Source organism: Triticum urartu, chromosome 5A (genome assembly GCF_056163025.1).
Source record: "Triticum urartu cultivar PI428250 chromosome 5A, HENAU_Tu73, whole genome shotgun sequence".
Classification (NCBI taxonomy): domain Eukaryota; kingdom Viridiplantae; phylum Streptophyta; class Magnoliopsida; order Poales; family Poaceae; genus Triticum; species Triticum urartu.
Window position 1 is genome coordinate 52,844,285 of NC_141877.1, and position 18,507 is coordinate 52,862,791.

Consider the following 18,507-nt stretch of genomic DNA (forward strand, 5'->3'; position numbering starts at 1 on the left):
GAATCCATGGAGGGATTGAGAGTTAGCAAGCTCAAAGAAGGTCAACAATGGGGGAAGAACACGAGCTCAAGAGATAAAGTTCATTGGGGAAGAAGACCCCCTTTTATAGGTGGGGAAAAATCCAACCGTTATGCTCACAGCCCGCACAGAGCGGTACTAACGCTCTAAGGAGCGGTACTACCACTAGGGTGGTAGTACCCCTTTGAAACACAACAGCGAAGAGGCAAAAAAGCCAGAAGAACCGTCGGAGCGGTAGTACCGCTTGACCTCACAGTACTACCGCTAGGGGTAGCGGTACTACTGCTTACGAGCGGTACTAAATACTTACATCCGTGCCTACCACCGCTGGACTTGTGACGAGTTTTTGGTCCCGAGCGGAAGTAGCCACGGAAGTAGCCGCGGTAGTACTACACCAAGTGGTAGTACCACTCCCAAGAGCGGTAGTAAAAAAATACATCCGCTCCTGTCCGCGGTCGTACCGCTGCAGCCTTTTCAGAACACCAAAACTGACACAACTTCTGCAAACGGACTAAGAATTCGATGAAACCAAGTTTGTTGGAAAGCTAGCGACAAGGGCTAACACAATCTTGATAGAAATACCAATAAGAAGCAAATGAGAAAAGTCCCAAAAGAAAATGGTGAGAACCCTTCCTTGGATAAGACCGGTAAAACCTCCAACACCGAAAACATCATAGAAGACGCATGCAAACTCCGTTTTCGATAAACTCAAGCTTGTCATCAAGATGACCATAAGCTCTAAGACTCACAAAGATAACCAAACAAGAACCAAGAAACATGATGGAAGGATGCAATGGTTTGAGCTCTCGATGAACGATACGATCAAGCTACTCACTTGAGAGCCCCCCTTGATAGTACGGCTATCGATCCTATAACCCGGTCTCCCAACTACCACCATGAGACCGGTAAAATAGAAAACCTATCAAGGGCAAACCTTTGCCTTGCACATGATCCACTTGAGCTAAATGATGAAGATCTTGTCCTCCTCAAGATGGACCACCTTTCTTGATTGCGTTGGGTCGATGGAAACTAGATGATTGCTCCCCCATACTCCACTATGGGTGAGCCACTCTTCCGCACATCTTCACAAGTCCATTGTCACCACAATGGACGGCAAGCTTCAAGCATTTGATCTCTTCGTGATGCTTCACTTGAATTTGCACACCGCAACCTAACCCCACAAAGAACTCTCACGAAGACCATGGGTTAGTACACAAAGCGTAATGGACAATGCTTACCATACCATGGGATCACTTGATACCTCTGTACATCTTGTACGCTTTGTGTGTTGATCAACTTGATTCACTCTTGACTTAGTCTTGATCAACCTTGATTCTTTTCAACTCTCTTCATTTGGATGATGTCTTGAAGGTAAACATGAATGATCAAACAATCTTCTTCTTCAAGACACGCTTGCAATAAGCTCAACTCTCAAATACCAATCTTTGGATAATTCCTTGAATAGCACCTTGGTCGACACAAACTCTCCTTGAAACCAACACATGTACTCCAAGAAAATCCTATGGACAAAACCTTCAAATATAACTCAAGGCAACCATTAGTCCATAGAGATTGTCATCAATTACCAAAACCAAACATGGGGGCACCGCATGTTCTTTCACCCGACTTATATTGGTGGACGAGGGGTGGGACTACATGGGCCTGAGCCGATTTACATGGCTTGTAGCCCAAGTAATCTTTTAGAGTACATGTTTTGTGCACCAAGTAAGGAGGTGCCCTTCTGAAGGAGGCATATTGGTCGGGTAGAGGCATGGGCGTATGGCTGGTGATAACCCACAAGTATAGGGGATCAATTGTAGCCTCTTTCGATAAGTAAGAGTGTCGAACCCAACGAAGAGCTAAAGGTAGAACAAATATTCCCTCAAGTTCTATCGACCACCGATACAACTCTACGCACACTTGACGTTCGCTTTACCAGAAACAAGTATGAAACTAGAATTACTTTGTAGGTGTTGTTGGATAGGTATGCAAGATAATAAAGAGCAAGTAAATATAAAGTAGGGGCTGTTTAGATGAAGACACAACTAAATTAGTTTTATTAAAGAGCTTTTGTCAACAAGAAGGTTATTTGTCCCTAGGCAATCAATAACTAGACCGGTAATCATTATTGCAATTTTATTTGAGGGAGAGGCATAAGCTAACATACTTTCTCTACTTGGATCATATGCACTTATGATTGGAACTCTAGCAAGCATCCGCAACTACTAAAGATTCATTAAGGTAAAACCCAACCATATCATTAAAGCATCAAGTCCCCTTTATCCCAAACGCAAACAACCTACTTACTCGGGTCTGTGCTTCTGTCACTCACGCCACCCACCATAAGCAAATCATAAGCATATTGCGAACCCTACAGCGGGAATCCCTCATGCTTGCGTGACACGGAGAGCACCAATAATAAAACATACAACTCAAACCAATCTTGATCATAAAATAGCCATTAGGACAAAACAGATCTACTCAAACATCATAGGATAGCCATACATCATTGGGAAATAATATATAGCGTTGAGCATCATGTTTAAGTAGATATTACAGCGATTAAGAGAGAGGTTACACCGCTGCATAGAGGGGGGAAGAGTTGGTGATGATGGCGGTGAAGTTGTTGGTGAAGATCGCGGTGATGATGATGGCCCCCGGTAGCACTCTGGTGCCACCGAAAGCGAGGGGGAGAGAGCCCCCTCCTTGTTCTTCTTCCTTGACCTCCTCCCTAGATGGGAGAAGGGTTTCCCCTTTGGTCCATGGCCTCCATGGCGTGGGAGGGGCGACAGCCCCTCCGAGATTGGATCTATCTCTCTGTCTCTCTCTGGTTCTGCATTCTGTTCTGGCTCTGTTTCACCGTTTCGTATATATATGGAGATCCGTAACTCCAATTGGCCTGAAACCTTCGCCGTGATTTTTTTTCCGAATATTAGCTTTCTTGCGGCAAAAGAAGAGCGTCAACCGCCTTACGGTGGGCTCACGAGGGTAGGGGGCGCGCCCTAGGGAGCGCCCCCTGCCTCGTGACCACCTCGGGCACTGGTTCGCGTTGATTTTCCTTCCGAATTTTCCATATTTTCCAAAAATAAGCTTCGTCCGTTTTTATCCCATTTGGACTCCATTTGATATGGATATTCTGCGAAACCAAAAACATGCAACAGACAGGAACTGGCACTGGGCACTGGATCAATATGTTAGTCCCAAAAATAATATAAAAAGTTGCCAAAAAGTGTATGAAAGTTGAATAATATTGGCATGGAACAATCAAAAATTATAGATACGACGGAGATGTATCAGCATCCCCAAGCTTAATTCCTGCTCGTCCTCGAGTAGGTAAATGATAAAAGATAATTTTTGATGTGGAATGCTACCTAGCATAATCTTGATCATATGTCTAATCATGGCATGAATATTAAGACACGAGTGATTCAAAGCAATAGTCTATCATTTGACATAAAAACAATAATACTTCAAGCCTACTAATAAAGCAATCATGTCTTTTCAAAATAACATGGCCAGAGAAAGTTATCCCTACAAAATCATATAGTCTGGCTATGCTCCATCTTCACCACACAAAATATTCAACTCATGCACAACCCCGATGACAAGCCAAGCAATTGTTTCATACTTTTGACGTTCTCAAACCTTTTCAACTTTCACGCAATACATGAGCGTGAGCCATGGACATAGCACTATAGGTGGAATAGAATATGATGGTGGGGGTTATGTGGAGAAGACAAAAAAGGAGAAAGTCTCACATCAACTAGGCGTATCAACGGGCTATGAAGATGCCCATCAATAGATATCAATGTGAGTGAGTAGGGATTGCCATGCAACGGATGCACTAGAGCTATAAGTGTATGAAAGCCCAAAAAGAAACTAAGTGGGTGTGCATCCAACTCACTTGCTCACGAAGACCTAGGGCATTTTGAGGAAGCCCATCATTGCAATATACAAGCCAAGTTCTATAATGAAAGATTCCCACTATTATATGAAAGTGACAACATAGGAGACTCTCTATCATGAAGATCATGGTGCTACTTTGAAGCACAAGTGTGGTAAAAGGATAGTAGCATTGCCCCTTCTCTCTTTTTCTCTCATTTTTTTGTTTTTTTTGTTTTTTTGGGCCTTCTCCTTTTTTTGGCCTTTTTCTCTTTTTTTCATCCGGAGTCTCATCCCGACTTGTGGGGGAATCATAGTCTCCATCATCCTTTCCTCACTGGGGCAATGCTCTAATAATGATGATCATCACACTTTTATTTACTTACAACTCAAAATTACAACTCGATATCTAGAACAAAGATATGACTCTATATGAATGCCTCTGGCGGTGTATCGGGATGTGCAATGATCTAGCGTAGCAATGACATCAAAAAACGGACAAGCCATGAATGAACTTTTTTGAAGTTCATGAGTTTTTTATATTTTGTGAACATTTTTTTAATTCGTCAATACTTTTTGAAATAACAATCACTTTTTGAATTAGAAAACACATTTTTTGGAACAATTTTCAAAAATCATCATGCTAGCTATCTTACGATCATGCAAAGCAATATGACAATGAATGCTCAAGTCATGTATATGATGATGATGGAAGTTGCATGGCAATATATCTCGGAATGGCTATGGAAATGCCATGATAGGTAGGTATGGTGGCTGTTTCGAGGAAGGTATATGGTGGGTTTATGGTACCGGCGAAAGTTGCGCGGTACTAGAGAGGCTAGCAATGGTGGAAGGGTGAGAGTGCGTATAATCCATGGACTCAACATTAGTCATAAAGAACTCACATACTTATTGCAAAAGTCTATTAGCTATCGAAACAAAGTACTATGCGCATGCTCCTAGGGGGATAGATTGGTAGGAAAAGACCATCGGTCGTCCCCGACCGCCACTCATAAGGAAGACAATCAATAAATAAATCATGCTCCGACTTCGTCACATAACGGTTCACCATACGTGCATGCTACGGGAATCACAAACCTCAACACAAGTATTTCTACTAATCCACAACTAGCCACTAGCATGACTCTAATATCACCATCTTTATATCGCAAAACTATTGCAAGGAATCAAACATATCATATTCAGTGATCTACAAGTTTTATGTAGGATTTTATGACTAACCATGTGAATGACCAATTCCTGTCATCTCTCTAAATAGATATAAGTTAAGCAAGAGGGTTTAATTCTTCCTACAAAAGATATGCCCACGCTCTAACAAGTATAAGTGAAGCAAAAGAGCATTCTACAAATGGCGGTTGTATATGTAAAGAGAAACAGGCAATCCAAGCTTCAAATGATATAAGTGAAGCACATGAAGCATTCTATAAAGCCATACTCAAAAGATATAAGTGAAGTGCAATGAGCATTCTATAAATAAACCAAGGACTATCTCATACCAGCATGGTGCATAAAAGAAAAATGAAAACTAAATGCAAAAGACGCTCCAAGATTGCACATATCGCATGAACGAAACGAATCCGAAAACATACTGATACTTGTTGAAGAAAGAGGGGATGCCTTCCCAGCATCCCCAATCTTAGACGCTTGAGTCTCCTTGAATATTACTTGGGGTGCCTCGGGCATCCCCAAGCTTGAGCTCTTGCCTCTCTTCCTTTTTCTCACATCGAGACCTTCTCAATCATCGAACACTTCATCCACACAAAACTTCAACAGAAAACTCGGTAAGATCCGTTAGTATAATAAAGCAAATTACTACTGTAAGTACTGTTGCAAACCAATTCACATTTTGTTTTTGCGTTGTGTCTACTGTAAGATAACTTTTTCATGGCTTAATCCACTAATATAAATTGATAGTTTCATCGAAACAAGCAAACTATGCATCAAAAACAGAATCTGTCTAAAACAGAACAGTCTGTAATAATCTGAACATTCACCATACTTCTGATACTTGAAAAATTCTACCAAAATTAGGAAAAATAAAAAATTTGTATAGGAAGACAGTGCAAAAAGAATCATAACCATTTGACGTTCCAGCTAAAAATGTAAAATCGCTCACTACAGCCAAAGTTTCTGTCCTGCACCGTACAAACCATCAAGCAAATGTAAACATCCTAAAGGCAAACCTTGGCACATTATTTTTATAATACAATGGAATTATACAAGGGGATAATTATTTTTATTGAAAAGTTTCTGTAGTCAAGATTCACAAAGTTGCCGTGAGCATGAACAAAGTTCAAGGAGCTCTCCCACTTCAACAGTGCTTGTCTTTCTCACTTTCACTTTCCTTTTTGAAAAGTTTTGGGTTCGCCTCTTTATTTTTGTTGTTTTTAAACTATATGAAAGCACTCAACAGAAATAAATGACTCTCTAAAACTTTTGGGTTGTCTCCTTGGCAGCGCTTTCTTTAAAGCCATTAAGTTAGGCATATAGTGCTCAAGTAGTGAATCCACCCGGATCCCAAGGTATATCAAAGCCAATTTTAATTAACAATGATTTGTAATTTAGTGGTGAGCACAAAGTAACATATATCAAGCAATGACGAAGTCTAACTCTCTTCCTATGCATCAGCATGTCATAAAAGAACAATTCATGCACACCTAGTAAAGGCCAATGCATAGTATAAACAGTTTCTTGCAATTTTATCATGTTGGAAACATAGAGAGGTGGAGATATAGTTCCTCTCTCATAATAATTGCAAGTAGGAGCAGCAAGCACATGCATATTATATTCATCAAAATCATCATGTGTAACGGTAAAAGGCAACCCATCAATATAATCCTTAATAAGTGCAAACTTCTCCGATATAGTATAATCGGGAGAATTCAAAAAGATAATAGGACTATCATGTGTGGGTGCAATAGCAACAATTTCATGTTTAACATAAGGAACTATAGCAAGTTCATGTCCATAAGCATAATTAATATTGGCATCTTGGCCACAAGCATAATTCATATTGGCATCTTGGCCACAAGTATAGCAAGCATCATCAAAAAGGGATATTTCAAAAGAATCGACGGGATCATAGCAATTATCATAATATTCATCCTTCGGTAAGAATGAAGGGGAATTAAACAATGTATGAGTTGAAGAGTTACTCTCATTAGAAGGTGGGCACAGGTGATCAATCCGCTCTTCCTCCTTTTGTTCTTCGCTCTCCTCCCCATCTTTTTCATCCAATGAGCTCACAGTGTTATCAATTTCTTCTTCCATAGACTCCTACAAAATATTAGTCTCTTCTTGGACAGCGGAGTATTCCTCAATATATTGTTTAACATAGGTATTATGGCATAATTATCATAGCAATATTTAAGTATAGCAAAAATTTTAGATTTGTGAAAGGTAGCATCATACTTTTCAATCAAAGAAGCAATTTCATAAGCACCCTTAAAAGCAACAAATTCTTCAATTTGTTGAACATCATAGTAACTATAAACACCTTTAGCATAAGAAGATAAGATTCCATTATCAATAAACTCACATTGGTAGGAAAGGTGTTTCTTAGGGTTTTTAGAACAACAAGTAAAAGCATATATTTCACATAAATTCCAAGCATAGCATTGCAAACGTTGAATTTGACCCCATAATAGTTTCCCTTTTTCAGATATACGGTGTCGCACATAACAAGCATGCTCATCTAAGGATTTGCCCTCAACTACACTAGTTGGGGTTTCAGCACGAGCACATAGGGATCGAAGATGATCCAAGTAATAAGCTTCCGCAGTGTGATAGATTTTGATTGGTTCTTCAACCATAGGTTCAGTAGGTACAACTAATTTTTTAGGTATTTTGCGTTTCCTACCCATAACTAAAGATAGGAAACAACTAAGAACAACAAATAAAAATTACTTAGTGATAAAGCAAACAAGCACACACGAGAATATTCACCCCACGCTATTGCTCCCCGGCAACGGCGCCAGAAAAAGGTCTTGATAACCCACAAGTATAGGGGATCAATTGTAGCCTCTTTCGATAAGTAAGAGTGTCGAACCCAACGAGGAGCTAAAGGTAGAACAAATATTCCCTCAAGTTCTATCGACCACCGATACAACTCTACGCACACTTGACGTTCACTTTACCGGAAACAAGTATGAAACTAGAAGTACTTTGTAGGTGTTGTTGGATAGGTTTGCAAGATAATAAAGAGCAAGTAAATATAAAGTAGGGGCTGTTTAGATGAAGACACAACTAAATTAGTTTTAGTAAAGAGCTTTTGTCAACAATAAGGTTATTTGTCCCTAGGCAATCGATAACTAGACCGGTAATCATTATTGCAATTTTATTTGAGGGAGGGGCATAAGCTAACATACTTTCTCTACTTGGATCATATCCACTTATGATTGGAACTCTAGAAAGCATCCACAACTACTAAAGATTCATTAAGGTAAAACCCAACCATAGCATTAAAGCATCAAGTCCCCTTTATCCCAAACGCAAACAACCTACTTACTCGGGTCTGTGCTTCTGTCACTCACGCCACCCACCATAAGCAAATCATAAGCATATTGCAAACCCTACAGCGGGAATCCCTCACACTTGAGCGACACGGAGAGCACCATAGGACAACACCAATAATAAAACATACAACTCAAACCAATCTTGATTATCAAATAGCCATTAGGAGAAAACAGATCTACTCAAACATCATAGGATAGCCATACATCATTGGGAAATAATATATAGCATTGAGCACCATGTTTAAGTAGAGATTACAGCGGTTAAGAGAGAGGTTACACCGCTGCATAGAGGGAGGAAGAGTTGGTGATGATGGCGGTGAAGTTGTTGGTGAAGATCGTGGTGATGATGATGGCCCCCGGTGGCACTTCGGTGCCACCAGAAGCGAGGGGGAGAGAGCCCCCTCCTTCTTCTTCCTTGACCTCCTCCCTAGATGGGAGAAGGGTTTCCCCTCTGGTCCATGGCCTCCATGGCATGGGAGGGGCGAGAGCCCCTCCGAGATTGGATCTATCTCTCTGTCTCTCTCTGGTTCTGCGTTCTGTTATGGCTCTGTTTCACCGTTTCGTATATATATGGAGATCCGTAACTCCGATTAGCCTGAAACCTTCGTCGTGATTTTTTTTTCCGAATATTAGCTTTCTTGCGGCAAAAGAAGAGCGTCAACCGCCTTACGATGGGCTCACGAGGGTAGGGGGCGCGCCCTAGGGGGGCGCGCCCCCTGCCTCGTGACCACCTCGGGCACTGGTTCGCGTTGATTTTCCTTCCGAATTTTCCATATTTTCCAAAAATAAGCTCCGTCCGTTTTTATCCCGTTTGGACTCCATTTGATATGGATATTCTGCGAAACCAAAAACATGCAACAGACAGGAACTGGCACTGGGCACTGGATCAATATGTTAGTCCCAAAAAAATATAAAAAGTTGCCAAAAAGTGTATGAAAGTTGAATAATATTGGCATGGAACAATCAAAAATTATAGATACGACGGAGGCGTATCAGCTGGCCTAGTGGGTTGTAGGTGCATCCAATGCCCCTTGATAGTTTTGGAGATTGTTAGACAAAACAGGTAATGGACTGATTAGTTCGTGACTATACTCCTGAAGTAGGACTCTAGAAGATTGTTTATCGTGTAGTAGACAACCCTTCAAAATTGCATTTATAAGCAATAGTTTTGGTGTGTCGACGTTTCAGGAACAATTGGCTGCAACGAGGAAAATGACGCAGACGTGAAGACTGTAGAGTTTCTAGTTTGACTTTTCACTTATTGAGTCATAGGGCAGACCGTACTATTAAGGAGAGGGGGTCCAAGTTAAGTTGATATTTAGGTCATCGATGTATGCTCAATCCAAAACCTATTTCTTCGAGTGAAGATGAGAGAAATCTCTTTGTGCAGAGTGTTTATTCTCTGAGTCTGTCACAATGTTCTTCAGGACTCCAAGAAAGAATCACTTGCGGTTAAGTCAACTTGACTTGTTACTCAAGTAAGTCGGTGGGTGAGTTTGAAATCTGACCTTTATGCCATGTGTTGATATTTAGGTCATCGATGTATGCTCAATCCAAAACCTAATTTTTCGAGTGAAGACAAGAGAATCTCTTCATGCAGAGTGTTTGTTCTCTCATTCCGCGACAATGTTCTTCGGGACTTCGAGAAAGAATCACTTGTGATCAAGTCGACTTGATTTGTTCCTCAATTAAGTCGGTGAGTGAGTTTGAAATCCGACCTTTGTACCATGTGTCGGTTCTTCATTGAGTGGGTAGTGCCCTTAATGCTCATTTCACACCTTGGGATTGCTCCCGCCTATAAATATACCCTCATCCTAGCCTAAGATGGTTGGCTGCTTCGTTTGACTTGACAAGACATTATCTGAGCAACCCCTCCTCTGAGAGAATTGAGAGAATACTAATGAGGGAAACCCAGAGCCTAAAATATGTCAAGTGATTGAGCATCACGATGAAGTAGATTGAATCTTAGCTTGTACATATTACTCTTGTGAACTATGTATCCACTAGACGGTTTGGTGTCAGTTCGGGGTATCCAAGAGCTACCATGGATCATCAAGAACAAGTATGTGAAGGTTTGGAGATCACCTTGAAGATCTACCTAGAGTAATTGGTTGGAGTCTGTGGGAGTTCAGGTCAAGGAGAATAGGACGAAGAGAGGTTTTGTTCACTGTTAAATCACAAGTTCCTCTAACCACACGTAGCATTGTGACGATAGTGTGAACAAATCTAGAGTCGCCATCGAACATTGTGATTCTTTTGCTCACTCACATCACTTTCTGTAATTTTCCCTTGTTATAAAAAAACTTCCCCCTTGCCATTTCTCTCTGTGATTAGTTCAACGAAACTGCTAAGTACTTGCATTTTGCTGGTCATGTTAGCATTTGTTACTTGTGAGTTGCGGTGGGATTTTTCCCGAAGAGGAAGGGTGAAGCAATATAGTAGCGGATAGTATGTTCCTCATTTCTAAACCAAGGTTATCAAACCAATAGGAGAACCATGAAAATTCCTAGTAAGCAGTACCTACACACACAAGAGCAAATACTTGCACCCAACACGGGCAAGAGGATCGTCAATCCCCTTGAACTCGTTACTTGCAAGGATTAAATCTGGTAATGATAGATAGATAGATTGAAAAGCAAAATAAAAGAAAGAAAATTGCAGCAAGGTAATTTTAGTTTAGTAATATGATTTGAATAGACCCGGGGGCATAGTTTTCACTAGAGACTTCTCTCTCAAAAAATAGCATACGGTGGGTAGACAAATTACTGTTGGGTAATTGATAGAAAAGTGCATAGTTATGATGATATTCATGGCAATGATCATGTATATAGCATTATGTCTGTGACAAGTAGAGCAAAATGATTCTGCATCTACTACTATTACTCCACCAATCGACCGCTATCCAGCATGCATCTATAGTATTAAGTTTTTGACAAACAGAGTAACGTTTTAAGCAAGATGACATAATTTAGACAGAATAAACTCAAGCAATATGATTAAACTCCGTCGTTTTACCCTTAATGGCCACAATACAAATACGTGTCTCGCTACCCCTGCTATCACTGCGTGAGGACACCGCAAGATTGTACCCACTACAAAGCACCTCTCCCACCGAAGGTAAATCAATCTAGTTAACCAAACCAAATGCATAGATCGGAGAGAAATACAAAGCTATAATAATCATGCATTATAAAGTTCAGAAAAAAAACTTAGTTACTTCCAATGAATATTCCAATCATAAACCCACAATTCATCGGATCCCAGCAAACACACCGCAAAAGAAGATTACATCGAATCAATCTCTGAAGAGAACATTGTATTGAAGATCAAAGAGAGAGAATAAACCATCTAGCTAATCACTATGGACCCGTAGGTCTGTAGTGAACTACTCACACATCATTGGAAGGGTAGCAAGTTTGATGTAGAAGCCCTACGTGATCGATTTCCCCTCTGGCAGAGTACCAGAAAAGGCCTTCAGATAGGATTGCGGAAAACAGAAGTTTGCTGCGGGGAACAAATTGTTTCGGTGGCTCTCTGTGGAATTTATGGGAATTTATAGGCTTGGAATTATGACAAAGAGAGCTGCATGGGGCCACAAGCTCAGGTGCCCCCCTGGCCACGCCATGTGAGTTTGTGACTCTCCCGTATATCGTTTGGTCTCCTCCCGAAGCTTCCAGGGTCCTTTTTTGGTTCAGAAAAAAAACACTGTAAAATTTCATCGTGTTTGGACTTTGTTTGGTATTGATTTTCTAAAAAGCAAAAAACTTACAGAAAACGGGAACTGGCACTGGGCACTGAGTTTATAGGTTAGTTCCTAAAACAATATAAAATTGCATATAAAGCATCGAGATTGATAATATAATAGCATGAAACAATCAAAAATTATAGATACGTTGAAGACACAACATTATATTTATCTCTTGCAGTACTTGTATGCTCACCTAGTAGTCATTTACTTCTACTTACTTATTCTTATATCTTGTGTTCTGATAGATTTATCTCAACGAAGTTTTCTAGTTATTCATGTAAGTCATTTACTTTTGCAATTTTGTCTCTGTTTAGTTTCTGCCTTAGAGAGAATTCATGTTGTGCTTCTTCGAGAAACTTGCTTTTGTTGAAAAAGAAATTATATCTCCTATTCATGCCTCCCCCTCTCGTTGATTTCTGATCCTACAATTGCTACCAAAGCAAGGTACTCACTTCTCTCTGCACATTTTAGTCTAACCGCCTGGAGTTTTCAGAATCCCGACTCTAGTCAATTTCAGGTCATCCAAGAATATTCAAGTCTTCGATGGCAAAGACTATTCATTCTAGAAGAGCAAGATACACATCCGCATAAACATCATCGATGATGATCTCTAGAGAAACGCTAAAGTTGGTTACATTATTGCCAACCCAACCTATGTTACTCCTGCAGAGAGAAAGTATTAGGAGCTTGATACTCAAGCTGAGGAAATCACATGCAATCATCTCTCTAAGGGGAAACTTTGTCACCTTAGCTCTCTGAGGATATCAAAGGAAATATGGTATATATATATATATACACATGCTAAGGTGAATGAAGGTGTTTCCACTTAGAAATAATCTCGGGTTGATACTTCGCGAAGCCGTTTCAGAAGACTTCACAATGAGTGTGTTCAAAATACTTATGATTGTCTCTATTATATTGCCAATGAGCTCAAAGGACTTGGCTCCATTGCCATTAATGATCATGAAGTGGTGAAGAAGTTGCTTCGGTCTCTAGACAGTTTATTTGATACTTTGATTCTGATGATCAAAGAGCGCCCAGATTAGAAAGATCGCGAACCCTCAAATGTTCTAGAGAGACTTAACACCCATGAGATGCAAGAAGAAGAGACTCGATATTTCTATGGTTTCAACTATTGCAAAAGCCATGCTCTCAGGCTGATGTGGATTCTTCCTTGAAAGAAGAGATTAATGACTGTGAATTGAAAATCATGATCGTATCAGCAAAGATCTTGCATTGATCATGAAATGCTTCAACCGATACAAGAAGAAGAATCACTTCTCATAAGAATTCAAAGTATAACTCGAAATATACCTCTAGATCAAATTCCTCGAGTGAAAACTCCTGCTACAAATGCAAAAAGACTAGTCATTTTATCGATGAATGCCTGTTGTGGGAAATTAAGGCCCGGAACAATGGAAAAGTTACAAAGAGTAGCAAGAGCAAGAACTATAATTCTTGCCCTTATAAGAAGAAAATAACATTTCAAGAATAAAGAGAGTTCATCCTCAAAATCAAGCTCCTAAAGGAAGAAGAATTCTCACAAGGCCAATGTGTATATTGAAAAATAGATGGATTCTGAGGAAGAAGACTCTAAGTCCAAAGCCGCCGAATTAGAATCATCTGCAAAGGAATCTGATTTTGGCATGGCGGGTATTTATTACGCCTCTACACCAACATCGAGCTCGTTCTTCAACAATTATGAAAGCGACGGCGAGGCACCTGCATTCTGCTTCATGGAAAAATCCTCTAAGGGAAATAACTGTCCATCCTGAAAGAATTCCTTGCAGATCCAGAATGGAAATTCCTCAAAGGGTTACAATGTTGATTCTTCCTTGTATGAATATGAGCACTAGTCTTCTAACCATTATATTCATGCTTCTAAGAGAAAAATCTACATATTCTAACAACTATGCTAACAACTCTCCAAGAAAAAACTCAAATGCTCCTTGAGCAAAGTACTCATATATTTAGCACCCAACTAAATCTTCATGGTCGCCCATCAAGATGTGTGTGGTTAAGAGGAACTAATTCTTCTACAGGCCTATTTCTTTGGTGGCACTGAATGGATCATGAATAATGGATGTACTAATCATATGACCGGAGACAGAAGTTTATTCGTCGATCTTAAATTGATTACTTCCTCACAGAAGCATATCACTTTTGGCGACACCAACAAAGGAAAGTTAATTGAGTTAGGTTAAGTTGTCATATCTAAAGAGAAACATATGGATAAGGTCATGCTTGTTCAATCTCTTGGATACAATCTACTGTCCATTTCAAAGCTTTGTGATATGGAAATGATGGTCTTATTCACAAAATCTAGATGTGTGGTTATCATGACAAATGATAACACATTGTCTTCGAAGTTGTTAGAAAATGTGATTTATATATTGTGGATTTCTTTAAGGGCCCCTCAATTATCACTTGTTTGCCTGCAAAGACTACAAAGGATTGGTTGTGGCACTGAAGGCTTGGCGATGCAGGTGCAGCAAACTTGCAGGCTTTGCTGAAGAAAAAGCACATCGTAGGAATTGCCAATGTAAAATTCGATAAAGATCGGCTCTGTGGTGCATGACTGCATGTGAAGCTTACAAGCTCGTGAAGAAATTGCATTCTGCGAAGACTAACCATGACAAGGCCACTCGAAATTCTTCACATGGACATGTTCAGCCCGCAGAACTTCTCTAGCTTCGGTGCCAACCACTATGGACTCGTCATTTTCTATGATTTTCCCCGATTCACCCGAGTTTTCTTTCTCGAGAATAATTTCAGAACCCAGGAGGTCTTCAAACATTTCGCCAGGAAGGCTCAAAATGAATATTAAGTCACTATTAAGCACGTGAGAAGTGAAAGTGGCATCGAGATATCAAAGAATTTCTTGATGATTATGGCATCACCCATAAGTTCTTCACAGCTTATACTCCCAGCGTTTTGATTTTCGGTTTGTGATTTTTCTCGCCCTAGGCTGAGATGGCCGAATTTCGGTCGTTTTTAAAAATTTCGGCCAAAATTTGACCAAATTTTGACTGAAATTTGATTAAAATTTAACCAAAATTTCTTAAATTTGACCAATTTCGGCAGAAGATAGATTTCGCCCTAGGCCGAGATGGCCGAAATTCGGCCAAAATCCGTTTTTTCGGCCGAAATTCAAAACAGAGTATACTCCACAACAAAATGGAGTGGAGAGGAAGAACCAGATGCTCATTAAAATGGTATGCATCATGCTTAACTAGTAAGTACAAGACCTCAATGCGATTTTGGGCGGACGCCATCAACAAAGGTCTACATGATCTCAGCTGGATATCTCTCCATGTCTCTCTCATCTGACTTGTCGAATAGGGGATAGAAGAGAATTTACTAAAAGTCAGAGATCCATGCCTTATCCACAATATAATCCATTGTATTTTGGCCCCTTTGGCATCAGGTCGCCGCCTCGCCATTGCCATCCAGAAATTCGATACTCCACAGTCCACACTGAGTGGCGCAAAGGAGCTTGGCATTTGTCCGAACCCTCCCGTGTCGTCTTTTTCCGGTCAAATTGCTCGAAGATAATCCTGCCGGTGCACATTTCCATGGCTATATATGCAAGGCACCATATGCCTAGCACTAGCGAGCACAGCTCAAAGTCAAAGCTTTCTAGCACTAGCACTGAAGACCGGGGCAGCCTGATGGAGCAGGTGACGAAGCTAGCGGGGCAGCGGGCGGTGGTGATCTTCGGCATGAGCTCCTGCTGCATGTGCCACACCGTGACGAGCCTCCTCCGTGATCTCGGGGCGAACCCGACGGTGGTGGAACTGGACGAGGACCCTTGGGGGAAGGAGATGGAGAAGGCGCTGGCGCGGCTCCTCGGCCGGAACCCTGCCGTGCCGGCGGTGTTCATCGGCGGCAGGCTCGTCGGATGCACCGACAAGGTCATGTCCCTTCACCTCAGCGGCAAACTGGTCCCGCTGCTTCGTAATGCAGGTGCTGTCTGGGTGTAGTCCAGGGAGGGCTTTGTAGATATTCGGCTTGATGCATTGGGCGACAGAGAATAATGCAATGTGTAGGTGCTCTGTTATCCTTTCCTGTATTTGGGGACGATGGAGACTAAGGAAACCATGCAGGTCTTTTTACTGTTGATGGGAGTTCCTGTCCTATCAAAGTGTTACACATTATAAAAGCAAATTGCGAGAGAACTTTCATTCTATTCCTGAACTCTCAAGCGAGTACGAAGAACATCAGAAATAAAAAAAATTACATTCAAATCCGTAGACTACCTAACGATGACTACAAATGCGTGCCGAAGACGCACCGCCGTCATCGCCACTCCCTCATCGATGTCAGGCAAACCTTGTTGTAGTAGACAGTCGAAAAATCGTCATGCTAAGCCTCATAGTTACGCATTATAATTAGTGGTGTCTCAAATCAAACTTTGTTATATTTTATCAAAATTATAATAAATACAAACACTACCAAATAAATATAATATGAAAATATATTACATGATGAATCTAATAATATATAATAGGTATGGTGAATGGTGATATTTTTGATGTAACCTTGCTCAAACTTCAAAAAAATGACTTAAGACAACACTATTTCTTTATGAGAAAACTTTCAATCTATTCATCTTTAATCATGGCAATGCAACGAACACTAGAAATAATAAAAATTACATCCAGGTCCGTAGACCACCTAGCGACAACTACAAGCATTGAAACAAGTTGAAGACGTGCCGCCGTCATCGCCCCACCCTCGCCGGAGCCGGGCAAAACTTGTTGTAGTAGACAGTCGGAAAGTCGTTGTGCTAAGGTCTCATAGAACCAGCGCAATAGAACAGGAACCGCCGCCGATAAAGAGTAGTGTAGATAGGAAGGATCCAACCTAAAGAAACACAAACGTAGATGAACTATGACCAGATCCGAGCAAATCCAGCAAGGATAGATCCATCGGAGACACACCTCCACACGCCCATCGATGATGCTAGACACACCACCAGAACGGAGGCTAGACGGGAATAACCTTATTCCATTTTCAGAGAGCCGTCGCCGTCTCGTCTTTCTGAGCAGGACACAAGCCCTAACAAAATTTGAAGAAACATCTAAAAACGGAGCCCTCCCGCCGGTAAGGGCCGGGATCCACCATGCCACCATGGCCCTAAGGTCACCGGAGACGAGGCGGACCGGCGGCGGCGCCAGCGGGAGGCAAAGGAACCCTAAGTTTTCTTGGAGAGGAAATAACTGTGTAGTTTTCGCAAGACAACACTATTCTGTGAAGTAAAAAATGAGTTTTTTCTTTTCATATCAAACTGGGCGGGTACATGAACTTAAAACTTTAACTTTCAAATTTCAACTTTTGGTATTGTACTTTCAAAATTTAAAACTTTTGAAAATTTGAACTTATAAAAATATTGAACTTTCAAAATTGGGATGAACTTTGCACATAAATGTAATATATGAAAAACGCATGTATGGGCCCCACCATGAAACTCTTCCTTGCGCTAATGCAACTCCTTTGAAAAAAGTCGAGTGGCCGCCTCACATGATGACCCCCTACGGGGGCCCCCTATAATACAGGAAATGCATAGGGGACTATTCCTCTTTTGTTCTTCTGGTTTCTAGTTGGTTTTCTCAGGAAAAAAAAGCTAGCTGTAAGATTTATTTCATATTTAAAAAATTAAGTTCTTTAAAAAAATGTCCACGAATCTTAAAAATGATTTTGTATTTTAAACGTCTTTTGGAATTCAAGTGTGTTCATCAATTTTAAAAATATTCACAAGTTTTAAAAATGCTCCTGTATTTTAAACAATGTTGCCGAGTTATAACAAATATTCATGTACTCCTAAAACTGTTCTAATTTTGTTACATGTTTATGTTTTTTTAAAGATGTAAAACAAAAATATAAAAGTAGGAAGAAAAAATAAATTAGCAAAAGAAAAACCGCAGAAAATAGATGGATCAGAACAAAAAACAAAAAGAATAACTCTGGAAACTGCATCTCGACGTGTTTAAGATGTCTAACCCATGGACGATCGCTCTGTTCGTTTGGGTGACATCTAGTTGTAATAAAAGAGGGATGATTAAAAGTTTCCCCTTTTACACGTGCAGTTGGTTTGCTTCATTCATGTCCATTAATTATATCAGCAGATCCCTTGATAGGGTTGCTCATGGGTGTGTGTGTGTTGCGGTGGCGTGGCGTGTGGTTGTACTGGATGCTTATGGTTTGGTGCTTTATATATAAAGCGGGGCGAAAGCCTTTTTCGGTAATAGGGTTGCTCATGGGGCAGAGTACACAACAAGGATCATATTGGATGTACACGAGACAAGGATATAGTCAAGTTCA

General features: G+C 40.6%; 1 protein-coding gene across 1 annotated transcript; it reads left to right on the forward strand.

The window, feature by feature from the left end:
• The first annotated feature begins 15,778 nt into the window (after positions 1 to 15,778).
• Positions 15,779 to 16,372, forward strand: LOC125555610 (glutaredoxin-C1-like). Its single transcript, XM_048718510.2, has one exon. It carries the CDS (start codon positions 15,783 to 15,785, stop codon positions 16,164 to 16,166), a length of 384 nt encoding a protein of 127 aa, XP_048574467.2. The 5' UTR covers positions 15,779 to 15,782; the 3' UTR covers positions 16,167 to 16,372.
• Positions 16,373 to 18,507: the final 2,135 nt, after the last annotated feature.

Coding starts and splice junctions, on each gene's coding strand:
- LOC125555610 (XM_048718510.2), top strand. CDS start 15,783: ATGCCTAGCACTAGCGAGCACAGCTCAAAGTCAAAGCTTTCTAGCACT.